Source organism: Colletotrichum tamarilloi (assembly GCF_030869305.1).
Source record: "Colletotrichum tamarilloi strain Tom-12 chromosome Unknown Scaffold_43.1, whole genome shotgun sequence".
Classification (NCBI taxonomy): Eukaryota; Fungi; Ascomycota; class Sordariomycetes; order Glomerellales; family Glomerellaceae; genus Colletotrichum; species Colletotrichum tamarilloi.
In genome coordinates, this window is record NW_026849426.1 from 103699 (window position 1) to 119514 (window position 15816).

At 54.2% G+C, this 15816-nt stretch overlaps 5 protein-coding genes across 5 annotated transcripts; all 5 read left to right on the forward strand.

Moving 5' to 3' along the window:
- Positions 1-697: 697 nt before the first annotated feature.
- CTAM01_09992 (uncharacterized protein) lies at positions 698-979 on the forward strand (the record flags this gene model as incomplete). Its single annotated transcript, XM_060526008.1, has 1 exon — positions 698-979. The coding sequence occupies one exon, from the start codon at positions 698-700 to the stop codon at positions 977-979; it is 282 nt and encodes a 93-aa protein (XP_060379336.1).
- Positions 980-4188: 3209 nt separating this feature from the next.
- On the forward strand, positions 4189-6474 carry CTAM01_09993 (uncharacterized protein; the record flags this gene model as incomplete). The annotated part of the gene is made up of 3 exons (XM_060526009.1): positions 4189-4378; positions 4446-5892; positions 5949-6474. The coding sequence occupies 3 exons, from the start codon at positions 4189-4191 to the stop codon at positions 6472-6474; spliced, it is 2163 nt and encodes a 720-aa protein (XP_060379337.1).
- A 2161-nt stretch (positions 6475-8635) lies between these two features.
- On the forward strand, positions 8636-9276 carry CTAM01_09994 (uncharacterized protein; the record flags this gene model as incomplete). Its single annotated transcript, XM_060526010.1, has 2 exons — positions 8636-8667; positions 9063-9276. The coding sequence occupies 2 exons, from the start codon at positions 8636-8638 to the stop codon at positions 9274-9276; spliced, it is 246 nt and encodes an 81-aa protein (XP_060379338.1).
- A 936-nt stretch (positions 9277-10212) lies between these two features.
- On the forward strand, positions 10213-12003 carry CTAM01_09995 (uncharacterized protein; the record flags this gene model as incomplete). Its single annotated transcript, XM_060526011.1, has 1 exon — positions 10213-12003. One exon carries the CDS (start codon positions 10213-10215, stop codon positions 12001-12003), a length of 1791 nt encoding a protein of 596 aa, XP_060379339.1.
- A 647-nt stretch (positions 12004-12650) lies between these two features.
- CTAM01_09996 (uncharacterized protein) lies at positions 12651-15661 on the forward strand (the record flags this gene model as incomplete). The annotated part of the gene is made up of 5 exons (XM_060526012.1): positions 12651-12726; positions 12821-13131; positions 13191-14505; positions 14557-15375; positions 15429-15661. 5 exons carry the CDS (start codon positions 12651-12653, stop codon positions 15659-15661), a joined length of 2754 nt encoding a protein of 917 aa, XP_060379340.1.
- Between the last annotated feature and the right edge of the window lie 155 nt (positions 15662-15816).

Below are 15816 nucleotides of genomic sequence, written 5' to 3' on the forward strand. Positions count from 1 at the left end.
GAGTCGCTCTGGCACGTCCTGGGGCCTGAAGGTTGAAGACGGAAGGCCATGGCGCCGACGTGACTACGTGTCGAACAATTGGGCCTAGCCAGGGGGTAAGCTCCGGAATGATCAAAGGGGCCCAGAACAAGCCGTCGATCGACGAGCAGTTCATATTTTGACTCGCTCAAGACTGAGAGTTCATCAAGATGGCTTCGCTTCTCGCTCATAACAGGCGGGCTATACGGCGGGCGGCATGGGCTGCTGCGTTCCGGGTTGACTGAAAGCTGGCGGCAGAATGGACTGTGGGGGTTTTGGCATGGAAGACCGCAGGAGTTGCAGGGCGAACAACCTTGGTGTCTGCGTCAGAATCTGAGACGGCGAAGCGCCCGTGTCACAGAGTCGCCTATTGTCAGCCAGTTGCCTCAAGATTCTCTTCATCTGAAGAAGTCAATACCACAGCCACAACGCTGGCATCACGGTAGACATCACGCGCGAAGCACTTCGGCCAACGACGCCATGGAACAAATGGAAGAGGCTCTCGGCGAAGGTCGTCTTCGAGGCGACCTAATATTCCTCCCGTCTCTGACGAGGTTCTTCCCATTGAGGAGGCACGGCCAAAGCTTGGACAGCCTGAAATAGCCCAGGGTAGCGATGCTAGCGCCCGATAACGCGTCGTTGCGGCGGTGGGCTAGCTGTCTTGGTCAGCAGAGCGGTTATGTTTCGACTTTCGATCCAGAGCATGGCCGTCGTCGTTGTGGTCTTAGGCACCGGGGCTGCTTCTCGCATTTCCGATACGCCTGAATCTCTTGACGTTGATGTCGACAGGTACCTGTTACTGGAACCAAGTTGGTCAACGCAATCTGGGTGCCACAACTTTTTGTTTCTCTTTCTCCTCATGCCTCGCGAATCCGACGGTTCAATACGTGAAGTATATATCCGTGGAAGGCTTAAAATGTCAGAGAAACGTTGCGTACCAACGAGAAATATGGCAAAATGAACGCTTACCGCCGATTGACGTGGAGCACAGCGGTGGTCGCATATATCTGCTACGCGGGCGATCCACGGTCCTCAAGTCGCTACAATAGTTGCTTGGAACTTATCGAAGGCAGAGTGGATGCTTGTAATTGCAGTGTAGGGATGCGACCGACAACGGCGTTGCGTGGACCCCTGGGCCCAGGATACCGAGAGAGTTTCTGGTGCCCCATCCCGACAAGGGGGCCTTAATTCACGATGCTATGCCTTTGCGTCGTCCGTTTGACCACGGAGGAGTCTGAAGCTGTTTGCAAGTTTGCAGGAGTCAGGCCAAAAGCTACACAGGAAGTCAGCTCACGAATCCCGCAATGATGAAGACCTTGAGGTTCCGTACGATCATGAGAGATGCGGCGCTCACAGAGTGATTGGGACTTTGGAAGCACAACACTAGATGGCTAATTCGGATCATCAAAACATATGATTGGTGGAGTTGTTCCAACTAGGATCTTTGAGCGGCGGGGTGATTGCAGAGAACGAGAAGGATGAGGGCTTGCCGGCACGGTGCATCCATCGCCATTCCACTCCTCATCCTGCTAAGCTTTGTTGAATTCCAGGGGGCCATAGACTCGCGAGCGCTCGATCTCAACCTGCTTGATCGGGGTAAGGTTGTTCATGACACTGTCAGACTAGGTATCCGTAGAGAGAAGTCCTGAGCTTCCAGGTATCCAGGGTCCAGAAAAGTAGCACGTAGTACTTCGTACTCCGTAACGTAATTGTACTGTGGCTTGCCATATTTCAATCAATGGGTTTCCCATGAAAAGCTCACGCGGGTTTGAATGCCGGAATCATGAGTAGGGCCTGCCGGGTAAGCACGCGATTGCGTGCAGTCGATTGCAGATAGGCCGACCTAGAATCGACCGGGACCTGACTAGACGGGGATGAATTGAGTTTTTTTTCCCACTCTCCGTCTTTGTCGGGGTGATATCGGTCGTAATTTGGGAAATTAGAAATGACATGGTCGTCGCTCAACTTTTTTCTCGTTGGTCAGAGATTCGAGTCGGGTCCTGTGGTGCTACTATCTGTGAGCTGGTGGTAGCGGACTCGGTCCCGGCTTCCTGGGGTCACACTAATGGAAGGGAAGCTTAGCCGCAGTCATTTGTGGCTGGCTTGGTGACAAAGGATCTATTGGCTCTTTTGCAAGTATTCGTCCCGTCTGCGTTGTATACCGCATGGTATTAAGGTGGACTTGTGTTTCCATGGATGGCTTGCCAGCTGCGTAAATGAATGTGTGGTCAGGTCCCTTATTCGTAGACGAAGCGTACTCACATCATTCGTAAGAGGCTCCTATTGGCCGGTGCTACCTCAGAAGACAGAAGAACGGTATTCTGTGACGAAGCCTAATGGCATTCAATGTCTCTGGTCAAAATGGAGGCCGGACCAGACTTCCGCGAGAACAAGGGCATTGTCCTGTCGAGCTCGGAGAAGATTGACCTTTTGGGAAAGCCATGCAGTCGGTGCAGCATGTCTTGGGAAGAGAGAGATGGAATGGTGTGGCTGCCGGGGGACAGTTGGACACGCGTTGAGGAACAAAGGATACCTCCGGTCTTGCGCTAAGGACGGTACATTGCTCAGGTACCTGCCATCTAGATTCTTGGAGTGCGGCGTGCCTGTTCGTGCCTGCCCCCCATCGATATTGGGGCCAACCTGCGCTGCATTTCGGCGGCGGGGGGGAGAATATTGATTTGAACCAACGAGTTAGCGGGCACAACACCCGCTGCAGAGAGCCCACATGGGGACATCTGGGTTCCAGGCTCTCGTGGCAGACGATGTGAGCCCAGTGTCTGACTGCATGGAGATGCAGACCCGTCTCCGTTTCTCGCGCACTCCAATCTCGTCGCCCTCGACCCGACCCTGTTGTGCGGCTTGCGGCGTGCGTGCCTCTCGACTCTCTGCCAATCTGCGCTGCTTGGTGCCTGCAAGCCGTTTGCTACCTAGGTGGGCTGTGCACTTTTACTTGCACGCTGGACTTGTAAATAGTACGTATCTTATCCGTCCCTCCAGGGAAGGCACAATGAGTCCGTCTTCCACCCTGGGGGTGGAGATAGAAAAGAAATAGGTCCCATCATGGGCGATGGACGCATTTCGCCCTCAAGGCACAATCGATACAAGCACCACAGGACGTGTTGCCTGCAAAACAAGAACTCATGGTCAATCATCAGCCTCGCAAAGCAGGCCATGCAAATGAAGCTGGCTGGTTGCAGTTCTAAATCGAGGTAATTGGATAAATAGGCATGTCGACTGCAGCTTGGCCACTGCCCCAGCCACATCCAGCTACGCAACCTGCCCAACGCCTCCCGCTATTCCATTGGAATCCTGCACCAAAACCTGGGCTATCTATCTTAGGAACCTCACTCTTCCAGAACCAGTCGCACTTGTGGTAGTGGTGGTGGTAAACGTCTTTCCTGCCTCCCATCTCCTTTCTCTCACCGCACCCCCCTCTGCGACACTTGACTGCACCCCCCTGTTCCCAAATCCCCTTGGCTCCCCTGCCGTGTGGCCCAAAACTGCCCACTCCTGCTGCACCCACGGTCAAGACCCCACTTTTCCATCTTCGCTCCCTCCACACAAGTCGCCCACTCTCCCACTCACCCGCCCACATCGTCTTCCTCCCCAGATCGTGCGTACCTTTGTCTCTTTCTCCCTCTTCCCTTCTCCAGGTCGAACAGGAGGAACTCGATCCTATTCACTTCGCACAACCTCAACCCAATTCCCCTGGATGCAGCCCTGCATTTAGGACACGACACAACTTCCACGACTCTCTCCCACCTCGTCCGAATCGATTTGATTTAAATTCGTCGACCGAAATCCCGTCTCCTTGCGACATTGTTTCAGCGCCAATACCAGCAGCACCCGTTAGGATACCGACTGAGCAGACTTTGGGGACAGTCGAACAAGAGGATTAGCAGGAAAGAAAGAGAAAGGAATTTGCCATACGGCTCTCATCGGCACTTCGTTACTCTCATTCATGTCACTATTTTCGACGACGACTTTTGCCAACCAGTAGACGATGCCGCGCAACGACTTCTTCTTACACTAGCCGACCCCGAACAACCTCTCGACGACGACACCCGAATCTCTCGGGCGCAACCCACCCTTCAACTCGCCGCGTCTTGACGACGCCGGCTCACCGTATCACTCTTTGGAAGCAGGTTTCTTCGACGACAAACCGCCATCATGTTGCGGCCGGCAACCCCCATGTCGGTGCTGCTCTTTGCGGCCTTCGCCTTGCTTCTGCTGTCTACCCTATCGACCCCGATTATTAAGGCTATTCCGCTGGGTAGTTTCAAGGGAGCCAACTTTGGAGTCTTTGGCGTCTGTAAGGCAGACGGCACTTGCGAAGGCCCTGAGATTGGTTATGACACGAGTAAGTAATTCAACGTGGTACACTGCTGACTACCGAAACGAGGGACTGTGGCTGACACTCTCTACAGCACGAGTTTTTGGAGCCGCGGATAGTAAGGGGGCCTTTGACCTCCCAGACTCTGCCCGAAACACTCTGTCAGCCATCTTGATCGTACATCCTGTCGCTGCCCTCGCGACTCTCATCATGTTCATCATGGCTGCCGTCGCTCACCTTCACTCGCCCTCTCATTCTGCGAGATACCTTCTCGCCCTCTTCATCTTCTCTTTCATCGACTTCCTCATCTGTCTATTGGCTTTCCTCGTTGATGTTCTCCTCTTCGTCCCCCACATGGCATGGGGCTCATACATCGTCCTTGCCGCTACCATTCTTGTCGGAATGAGCGGTTTGGTCTCATGTGCTATGCGCCGCATGTTGGTCAGCAGGAAGGCCAGGAAGAAGAGAATCGCCGAGAACGCTGAGATGAGCGGAGAGAATTACTACAACCGCGAGGCTCAGGTAAAGACTGCTGCGTCGGTCGCCTCCCAGCCTACTGTTCCCGTTGTCAGCGGAGGAAACGGCATTGATAAGATGCCAACCTTTGCCTCATTCGAATCTCAGAAGAACAATGACCAGGTCAGCGATGAACGTATCCCTCTCACAGCAAGAAGTCCGGTCAATGGCTCTCAAGGAGTCATGACTGCTAGCGATGCTCCTCCTTCACGATCTGGTTCTGTCCCACCGATTCAGAGAGATCCTTACGGAAACCCGCTGCCGCCTCAAGATGGATTTGGCCCAAGAAGAGGTCCCTCGCAGGAGCGCATGAGAGGCAGGGGCGGTATGCCTCCTGGAGGATTCAGAGGGCGCGGTGGTGGCTACGGTGGCAGAGGCGGATATGGTGGCTACGGTCCTCCGCCGCCAGGAAGAGGTGGCTATGGAGGTCCTCCCGGACGAGGAGGTTATGGTGGCCCTCCGCCTGGTGGTCGGGGCGGATATGGCCCGCCACCCCCTCGCGGTGGCTTTGGACCAAACGGTATGAGAGGGGGCCGACCACCTCCGCCAGGCTATCAACCCGGACCTGGTGGTCCCGGAGGTCCTGGACCGTACGACCGTCGTCCAAGCCCAGCCAACGGCTACGGTGGTCCTCCTCCTGGCGGCCCCTACGGACGTCGTTCCATGGATATGGCCCCGGGGTACACCAGTTCGAACAACCTCACAAACCCTTCTCTCCCATCTATCCCTCAACAAGAGCAGGGCTATGAAGCCTACAACCCTCAGCGTCAGAGCTTGCCGAGAGCTGAATCACCTCCGCCTCTCCCTGGCCACGACGGACAGCCAATGGTTGGCCAAGCGGTTGAGATGGACGCCGCTACAGGAAGCCCTGCGCATCCACCTGCGGGTTTCGGTCAGTTCCGTGACAGTGATGCTGACATTGCCGGCATGGTCGGGCTCCAGCAGCAGCAAAACGGCGGAAACAGGTCTCACCCTCAGAGGCACGACACGTACATGAGCGAGGCAAGCAGGTACAGCCAAGACGAGTAAGTCCCTTGAATCTTTGAAACAGAAGAGAGCTTTGCTGATTTTGAATCTTTAGTGCCTATGTCCCACCTCGTCAGGCTTGGAACCAGAACCAGGCCTCATCACGCACGGCGTCTCCGCTGCAACAGCAACGCTCTGCTGAGATGCTCAACCGAAGCTCGCCTGCGCCAGCAGCCAGCGATTATTACGAAGATGTCGATCCGCGCTTCGCGGACGCGCCAGCACCGGCACCGGCTCAAAGAGCAGGTCCCCCGCCTGGCCTTCAGGTACCTCTACCCGCGCCCAATATGTATGATGACGCTCATGCGGATGCCGGTGCACGTAGTCCTGGCGCCGAGTCTGATCTGTCCAACTTCACCTCAATATCCCAGAGAGGGGTAAACCCGAGGTGGAATCCTGCGCCGCCAATGCCAGGGTATGGTCAGCCGATGCCACCCCGACGACCCGTCCAACAGCGAAGGCAAGACATGCTCTTGAACAACAACCCCGACTTTGAGCTTCCAGGCAGTCGCCTCGGCCCCCCATCCCGAGCAGGAGGCACCGGCATGATACCCGGCAGTGCGTATCCGCAAGGCCTATAATTCCAAACCCTTCCCTTTTTCACTCGACCGTAATTGGTTCTTTCTCGTCAGTCGAGTCAACTCGCCAAGTATATACACCAATAGTGGGATGCCTGGCATTTCATTTCTCAACCTTCCTTGAACAACACGAGTCGCAATTTTCGAGTCTCAGCACAGGCTCATGATGTTTTTACAGTCATGTCCTTCAGCCGATACCCCAAGCAACATTCAGTTCTCGTCCGCCCAGTACATACACCGGACTCGTGGATTTCTTCAAAACGGGCATTCTCTTCTTTCAAATGCTTCATTGCATCGAAGCAGCGTGGATGAAAATTAGTTACGACTCCAGCATTCACCAAACCTTTTCCTGAGTCGTTTACTACAAACACACGGGCCACCTTTGTCTTTCTTCTCTTTTAGATGATTCAGAGTTGCATCCCAAGGCTCCCTGACACCGTTGCCTACTAGGGCAGCCAACTCTTTGGATCATGTCTGATTTCTCAAGCTCAACGATCCTGGAACAAAGCATGCGGGATATGATAGAATACTGTTGAAGCATGTGTAGGCTATCTGGTCGCGGTTGATTACGACCTTTTTTTTTGATGAGCGGTTTCATGGTGGCGTGTGTGGATATGATTAAAAACAAATGGTTTCAGGATCGTCGGCTCGGCTCTTCGAGCCCGCCCTTCAGCTATCTTGCATGTGACGAGGAAGCTAGGAATCGAGGGAAGCTGGGTCTCGCCGCGGTTGGTGCCTGACATACGTCGTTCGCTGAGAATGCGTGCGAGACCTTAGTATCATAGTGAAGGGTGGTGGCAGAGAGAATACGAGAGATTACACTACTTCGTTGGCGCTATGCCATATACAGTGACCTATACTTGCATGTGCTCTAGTCAACGTTTTGCGGCTACTCATCCTGTCACTAACACGAATTGCAGTTACGAAGATGCGCCATGGTAGTTGGAGGCTCTCGGACCTGAGCGCACAACCGGTCTAGTCATCCGGAACGTCTTGGACGAGCTGACATTCAGCTACCTTACTCACCTGGCAAAGTCTTGGCAGTTCTTTGCTGATCAAGGCAACGAGCGACGTACGTACGGGCCGACTCAGTTTAGTGTCTGGCCCGGACCAACAATGGACTTTGTCATGCGGGCTAACAGCGGATAGGGCTACTAGGTGTCCCCTCGAGATCTGCAACATCAGGCCATCTTACGGACGAAGGCGGCTGCGATAGAGTTTAGGCTGGGGGTATGGGAGGTTAAGACGAAAGAAGCGCCTCCGAAATCGAAGATGTTCTAGGTTGAAACAGCTTTCCAGCTTGGATGGCTGTCTACGGCCCGACATTGTTCTGAGTCCTTCTTACCTCTTTGGTTAAACGGTACGGTACGACAGAAAGGGGGGGCGCGGGGAGGCGGGGAGGCGGGGGCCGGACGAACGCCTCCTTGCTATCTACCCTTCGGACACTTTGCTGGATGGCTTCGATTCTGCTTGCTTGGGCTTAGTCTCGTGACGCAGGATGCGAGATGTGGGCAAGTCCAAGCTTGAAGATGGGTTGCCCCGGATGTCAAGGTACGGCCTGAGGTAGCCTATCACCTGTCAAGGGGGTAAAGTTGAAGCCCTAAATCAGTGACACGAGATCCTCTGGGGAAGAGGGAACAAGCCACCACCAACCTTATTTCTCGACTCCTTAGCCGGACATGGAAGCCCTCCCGTGGGATTGGCCGGTCGAGCACGGCAGCTAAGGGGAGCAATAGCCAAATGCGGCGAACTTTGACTTTGGAGGCCCTTCTGATTCAACGTTTCGAGGTCTCTGGTCTTTTGACATTTCGCTGGCCTGGCGTGGGTGTCCTGTGGCGTACTTTTCAAGATGATTGGTTGATGATCGTTCATACTCGAGAGAGAGGAGAGGCTTTTTCTCCGTTCTGCTCATAAAGGGAATGGTGAGAGATAATCCTGCTTGTTCATCGGGCCGGGGAACGAAGGAAAGGTGTGGTGGAGGGAATAGGGGGCGCTTGGGGATCGTGTAACCCGACTTGTCTGCGCCTAAGAACCTTTGATCGTTGTGGATATGTGGCTGTTGCATATGCGGACCTTTTGTGTGTTTGGTTGGAGCGTTGAACTATTGTAGGGAGCCAGCGGTTTTGGCCGTTGGCGATGGTGGATGGAGAAGGTGGATTTTGATATGCTGAGTTTTCCGGTGAGAAAATCAGGAGCGTGAGTTTGTTTTTCCTGGTAATTGGTCACAGGCTGCGAGCCATCAGGTAAGAGGTGGGGGGGGGGAAGGACATCTACCTTGGGCCAGCCTACTGCAAAGGTTCATTAGATATAAGACGAGGAGCTCGCTTACCTTGTATTGTAGATGAATCAAAGCCGACCTTGAATCAGATCACTTTTCGTCCCAACCGCTCTTTCGTCGGAACATTCCCATTCACTCTGATCTTTGATCCGTCTTTATCCCGTATTCCGAGATCCGACGACAGCATGTATGCCACTGGTATTGTGCGTTCTCCCAAGCACCTCGTCGACAGAATGAACCTCGAGAAGCATAATCATTACATTGTCTGCTTTGCCACAATCCCATGCGACAGTCCCGAACACCCATCCAACAGAACGACGGCTACCGAAGGGGAACTGTGTCGATATCACTTGTGGGTGTTTGACTCTCCGCCGGTCGTTCTTCCTGCCCTCGAGGAGAATCTTGTCGTTCCGAATGGTTCTACCAACTTCAAAATCAGACTGAGTGGCTTCGGTAAAGGGGTTTCCACAGAACTGTTACAGAGGATGGCAGATATACTACGGGCTCGCATACAGGCTTCTTACTAGGCAGTGGTATGCTTTCATCTTCGAGATATTCCGCATCGACTGCGCAGAGTGTTGGCGTTTAGAACTTTGACTTTTCCACCGGGCTGCCTTGTAACCTTGCTGGTATTGTCTTCTTGAGCGTTGAAATTTTTGCGTTACTCTGCTGCAAGAGACCGACGAGAGCAAGGCTGAGATGCAGGCACTGATCTGAAGATTCTTACTCGACTCCTGCCTTGCTTCCCAGTCCCCTCTACCATATTTGTCTTATCTGGCCATCTGCGCATTTTTTTCTTCTTGAGGTGGAAGGAAGAAAGGCCGCCTTGGGTTGGGCTGCCTCGACGAGGCTCCTGCCTTCCTACTTCACCTTCAACTCACCTGCAAGGCTGCCTGCACCTTCCACCCACCTCACACCTCATTCCTTCCCTGTCTGCCAAACCACCTACGGGCGCGCCAGCGCGCCTTCCATCCGACCTTCAGACTGCGACCTCACCTTCCGTCCCCTCTACGCACATTGATACCCTGCCTTGCAAAGCGTCGGCCCTCGGCCCCTCCCCTTGACTTCATCAACTCCTCTTCCTTTCGTCCTCCCTCCATCTATTTTTCAACCCATCCATCACCCCTCCTCAACTTGCAATTTTCGTCAACAGCCGCTTCGTGACAGCTTCACCTCCCATCTCTACTTCCAGACGAGATGACCTGAAGCTTTTACGTCAAAAGCAATTGGCACCATTCTTTTCTTGATTCCTTCCTCAGTCTCATCATCAGTCGTTCCTTCATCCGCCACGGCAACAACAACAGCAGCAGCACAGCACTCCTTTGGATGCTCACCGTCTGAGAAATACTCTCCGAACTGGATCAACACAAAAGAAATTCGTCTTTGGCCAACGCTTATCCATATCAGGATTTCCGAATTTTGTTGGATGCTTCCAAGTATTGGCGATGCCTCTGAATCTCAACATGGATCATCTATCTTCTTCCTCGTCGGCGGCGGGGGCCACTACTACCTATATCCAGCAATCTGTCAGCACCTTCCAGCAGGATGTTCCTAGACAAACCTACACGACTGCCGGTACCATCTACAACCCCAGTACCGCCCAGCAGCTCCAGCCTCCCGTTCGTCGCGGCCGCACTCTCAAGTGGCCTGCCCAGGGAGCCGCTGCTTCTGAGCTGTCTCTCTTTCCCAAGTCAGTTCTTGCCGGCTTGCCTCTCAAGTCCCAGAATCTCGTCACTACACCCACCAGTCCTCGCCCACCTCAGATTCCCAAGTACTCGCCTCTTCAGCAGAACTACGACCGCGCCGTCAGCCCTCTCACCGACTACAGCCTTGAGTCTCCGAATGAATTGGACGTCCCAAGCATTTCGTCTTCCTCTCTCATGCCATCTTACAGCATGGATAGGAATCAAGCCTCACCAGCTGCTGCTGCCATGCCCACACCTGTCGTGAAGAAGCATGTCGATGCCAACTCGACTGACAATGAAGACGATGAGAGCTCTGGCGAGAATCCTCTTCGAGGCCTGACTGTCAAGTCTCTCCACAACTTGGCATCATACCCCAATCCGAACCAGAAGAGAGCTCAGAGGGCCCTTCTTCGTTCTCGGCCGGGTGCAACGCCGGCTCCATCTGCTGGCAACATCAGCCGCACAGCCACTCCGTCTTACGGAGCCCAGACCTTTGAGGGTTTCGATGTGGGAAATGACGGCTCACATTCTCCTGCTCTATTCCATTCTGCCAAGACGGATCCGAACGACATTCTCAAGATGAAAGCCGATACATCAAGCCATGGCCCTGACAACTCCGGGCACATCAACTGCACAGGCCCGCCCCCTGGTCTTTTCCCAGCAGCCACTATCAAGAGAGATCCCCCACAGGCAGCATACAAGTCTACTCTTGCAACTGGCCCAGGCGCTCCTCGTCCCCTGACTGCAGGCCCCCCGGGTCACCGACAGTATCGGACATCAACGTTCGAAACCACGATGAAGGCCCTCAACAATGGCCCGAAAGAGATGCCGCTCGACGGACTCTTGTCGGGTCAAACGACTTTGGGTCCGCAAAAGCACATGACACTCGAACCCATGAGGTCCCGGGGCGCAGAGACACCCATTCATCTTAAAAGCCCACTCGAATCCCTTCTCTGCGGCTCTACACCCGACACAGACGACTGCTTCCAGGACGTCGTCGACGAGGCGCGAAAAGTGTCTGATCAACAGATGGAGAAGGTTCTAGAGTTTATCAAGCTTGGACAGAACATGAACGAAGCCACAAGCCGTGCTCAGGCTGCATCCGCCATGCCTATAGTCTCTAGTGATGACTGGCAAGCCGACTATCCCAAGACCGCTCGGCCTCCCTGGACGGAGGGTACGTGGGCCATTACGGATGATGCGCTCCAGAAACGCAACGAGAGAATCAGCCAGCTATTTCATGCGGGCACAGGCGCGCTTGGCAAATCAATGATGGCTGTTATCCAGGAAAAGGAATTCCGTGACTTCAAGCGCCAGGTCGGTGTCATCGGTGACCGACGACCCAAGGCCAAGGCTGAGAAGACTGAGTACCCGCCCATCAAGGTCGCTCAGCTGAACAACATGTCGGTCTCGGAGGCGACAGAACCCTTTCTCACCATGGCCTATTCTGCCCTGGTGAACCACCAGGAGGGAGCTCACGATCACCCTCAATTCCATCAGTGGGAAGACCCAGACCCACGCATGGTCGACAGGTCTGCTCAGGGTCTCCGATCAGTGTATAGACGGTGATGAGTAGATCTCGTGGAGGTTTTCGTCAATCATCTTCTGCTTCGTTAGCACCGTCGCTTGGATGGGGACCTGGTTTGGGCCCCTTTGTGTGGATTACCTGGGGAAAGACCTTGGGATTGGGACGACATTTGACAGAGCAGCAGTACCCCCAAAAGATAGCGTAGGGGGAACGAAGCAAGCTGTTCAGGGGGCGTTTTATTGAATTCTGGCGATTACACAGGACAGCAAAGGCGGTCATCAGTCTTTTCCACTTTATTACTCTCAGATAGGTAATCAAAAAGTTTAGGTATCATCAGATTGCTCCCACATGCCAAGGTGATGACATTGAATGCTTTGCAACATTGCATTGAGAAAAGTCTGAAGATCATGACTTGGCTTTGACAACGAATCATGTATAGTTCGACTGTATACCTTACCTACATAGCAAGGTAGGGTAGGCAGGGAGAGGTGTTCCAATGAGCTGGGTACCACCCTTGAAGCCAGATAAGATAGACACGACGTGAAAGTGAAGTGTGGCTCCATGTCACGTGCAAGGACCCCACACCCATGTTCGCAACGCTATCCACCAGGCGTCAGGAGCAGCCAACTGTCCCATTCGAAGTCACCGACGCCGACCTCAAGCAGTCCGCCAAAAACCGCTGCCCAACATGAGCTACGGCAAGAAAGACGAAGATGCGGATTTGGGCCTGGTGAAGGTGGACAGGACCCAGGTTTTCCAAGAAGGTGAGTTTTTGACGGAATTGCACTCGATTCTCTGCATCCCTCTGGAACCCCTTCGAGCATTGGGCGAGCAAGCTGGCTAAACGGGAGTGAACAGCACGACTATTCAACAGCTCCCCAATCCAGCCGCGAAGATGTCGAATCCTCCTTACCAAGATTGCCCTTCTGCTCTACACGGGCGAGAAGTTCCCCACAAACGAAGCGACGACCCTTTTCTTCGGTATCTCGAAGCTGTTCCAGAATAAAGATGCCAGCTTGCGACAGATGGTCCACCTTGTCATCAAGGAGCTGGCTCACTCGGCCGAGGATATTATCATGGTCACCAGCACCATCATGAAGGATACAGGAGGCAGCACCGATGCCATCTTCCGACCCAACGCCATCAGGGCCCTGTGCCGCATTATCGATGTACGCCAAAGCTGTAAGCTACATGGAAGGGAGAGGGCAGTCTGCTAACTAGCTTCCAGGCGACCACAGTTCAGTCCATTGAGCGTGTGATGAAGACGGCAATCGTCGACAAGAACCCCTCTGTATCTTCCGCGGCTCTCATTTCCTCCTACCACCTTCTCCCGATCGCCAAGGATGTTGTCCGCCGCTGGCAGAGCGAGACGCAGGAAGCTGCGGCCTCCACTAAGTCCTCCAGCGGCTTCTCCCTGGGCTTCTCCTCGTCGAGCGGCCAATTGCCCGCCAACAACTCCACTATGCCCCAGTACCACGCCATTGGTCTGCTATACTCGATGCGCATGCACGACCGCATGGCGCTCGTCAAGATGGTGCAGCAGTTCGGTGCCGCTGGTGCTGTCAAGAGCTCTGCGGCGATCGTCATGCTCGTCCGTCTGGCTGCCCAGCTGGCCGAGGAGGACCCGTCGCTCAGAAAGCCCATGATGCAGCTACTGGATGGCTGGTTGCGCCACAAGAGCGAGATGGTCAACTTCGAGGCCGCCAAGGCTATCTGCGATATGCGAGATGTCACCGACGCCGAGGTCTCCCAGGCCGTCCACGTTCTCCAGCTTTTCCTCACCTCCCCCCGCGCCGTCACAAAGTTCGCCGCTCTCCGAATCCTCCACAACTTCGCCTCCTTCAAGCCCAACGCCGTCAACGTCTGCAACCCCGACATCGAGCTCCTGATCTCCAACAGCAACCGATCCATCGCCACCTTTGCCATTACCACATTGCTCAAGACCGGTAACGAGGCTAGCGTTGATCGCTTGATGAAGCAGATTTCTGGTTTCATGTCTGAGATCACGGACGAGTTCAAGATTACCATCGTTGAGGCCATCCGCACGCTCTGCTTGAAGTTCCCCAGCAAGCAGGCCGGTATGCTTGCTTTCTTGAGTGGCATTCTCCGTGACGAGGGTGGGTACGAGTTCAAGCGCGCCGTTGTCGAGAGCATGTTCGATTTGATCAAGTTTGTGCCGGAATCCAAGGAGGATGCGCTTGCCCACCTTTGCGAGTTCATCGAGGACTGCGAGTTCACCAAGCTGGCGGTTAGAATCCTTCACCTTCTCGGTCTCGAAGGACCCAAGACCTCTCAGCCTACGAAGTACATCCGCTACATTTACAACAGAGTGGTTCTGGAGAACGCCATTGTGCGTGCGGCCGCTGTCACTGCTCTTGCCAAGTTCGGTGTCGGCCAGAAGGATCCCGAAGTCAAGCGCAGTGTTGAGGTTCTCCTTACCAGATGTTTGGATGATGTGGACGATGAAGTCAGAGATCGTGCAGCGCTCAACCTCAGACTCATGCACCAGGAGGATGAGATCTCTGAGAAGTTTGTCAAGAATGGTACGTTTGATGCGGGTGATTGTGTAGATTTCCTTATTGACCCCTCTACAGACAGCATGTTCTCTCTGCCGTACTTTGAGCACCAGCTCGTCATGTATGTCACATCAGAGGACAAGTCCGCATTTGACAGCCCCTTCGACATCTCTCAGATCCCTGTCGTTACTCGCGAGCAGGCAGACGCGGAGGACCGGACGAAGAAGCTCACGGCAACTGCCCCGTCTCTCAAGCCTCCCAAGGTTGGCCCTACAAAGGCCGCTGCAGGTGGCGCGGAGGCTGCTGCATCTGCAACTGCGGCTTCTCAGCGTTACGCCCAGGAGCTGATGCAGATCCCCGAGATGAAGGAGTTTGGCAGCGTGCTCAAGTCGTCGCCTGTTGTCGAGCTTACCGAGTCAGAGATGGAGTACGTCGTTACCGTCGTCAAGCACATTTTCAAGGAGCACATTGTGTTCCAGTACGAAGTTAAGAACACGCTGGATGCGACCGTTCTTGAAAACGTGTCCATCGTGGCGACGCCTTCCGAAGAGGAGGAGCTTGAGGAGGTTTTCATCATCCAGGCTGACAAGCTTCCCACAAATGAACCGGGTAAGCTGTACGTGGCCTTCAAGAAGGTCAACGGCGAGGGCTCCATGCCCGTTAGCAGCATCTCCAACGTGCTCAAGTTCACGAGCAAGGAGATTGATCCCACAACAAACGAGCCAGAGGACACTGGCTACGACGACGAGTACGAGGTGGCCGAGTTCGACCTGTCAGGCAGCGACTATGTCATTCCGACATTCGCCAGCAACTTCAATCACATCTGGGAGCAGGTGGGTGCGGCCGGCGAGGAGGCCGAGGAGACTTTGCAGCTCAGCAGTATGAAGAGCATAGCAGGTGAGTACTTACTGGGTGGATCCGTCATGAGTAGAGCTAACCATGACATACAGAGGCAACGGAAGAATTGGCAAAGGTGTTGTCGTTGCAACCCCTGGAGGGTACAGATGTGCCCGTCAACCAAACGACACATACGCTCAAGTTGCTCGGAAAGACTGTTGGCGGCGGCAGGGTGGTGGCTAACATCCGGATGGCATACTCGTCCAAGTCTGGTGTGACGACCAAGATCACGGTTCGCAGTGAGGAGGAGGGCGTAGCGTCGCTTGTTGTTGCATCGGTTGCTTAAGGAAGACAGTTGTTCGGAGTTTTGTGGGATCGATACATGGTCGGATATTCCAAGCACAGACGTACGTACGGCAGCACAAAGATACGAGAACTTTGATTATAGCCCAAGTTACTCGACCGAGCAGCCGCCACCATAGTAGCTTTGGGGGTGTCGAG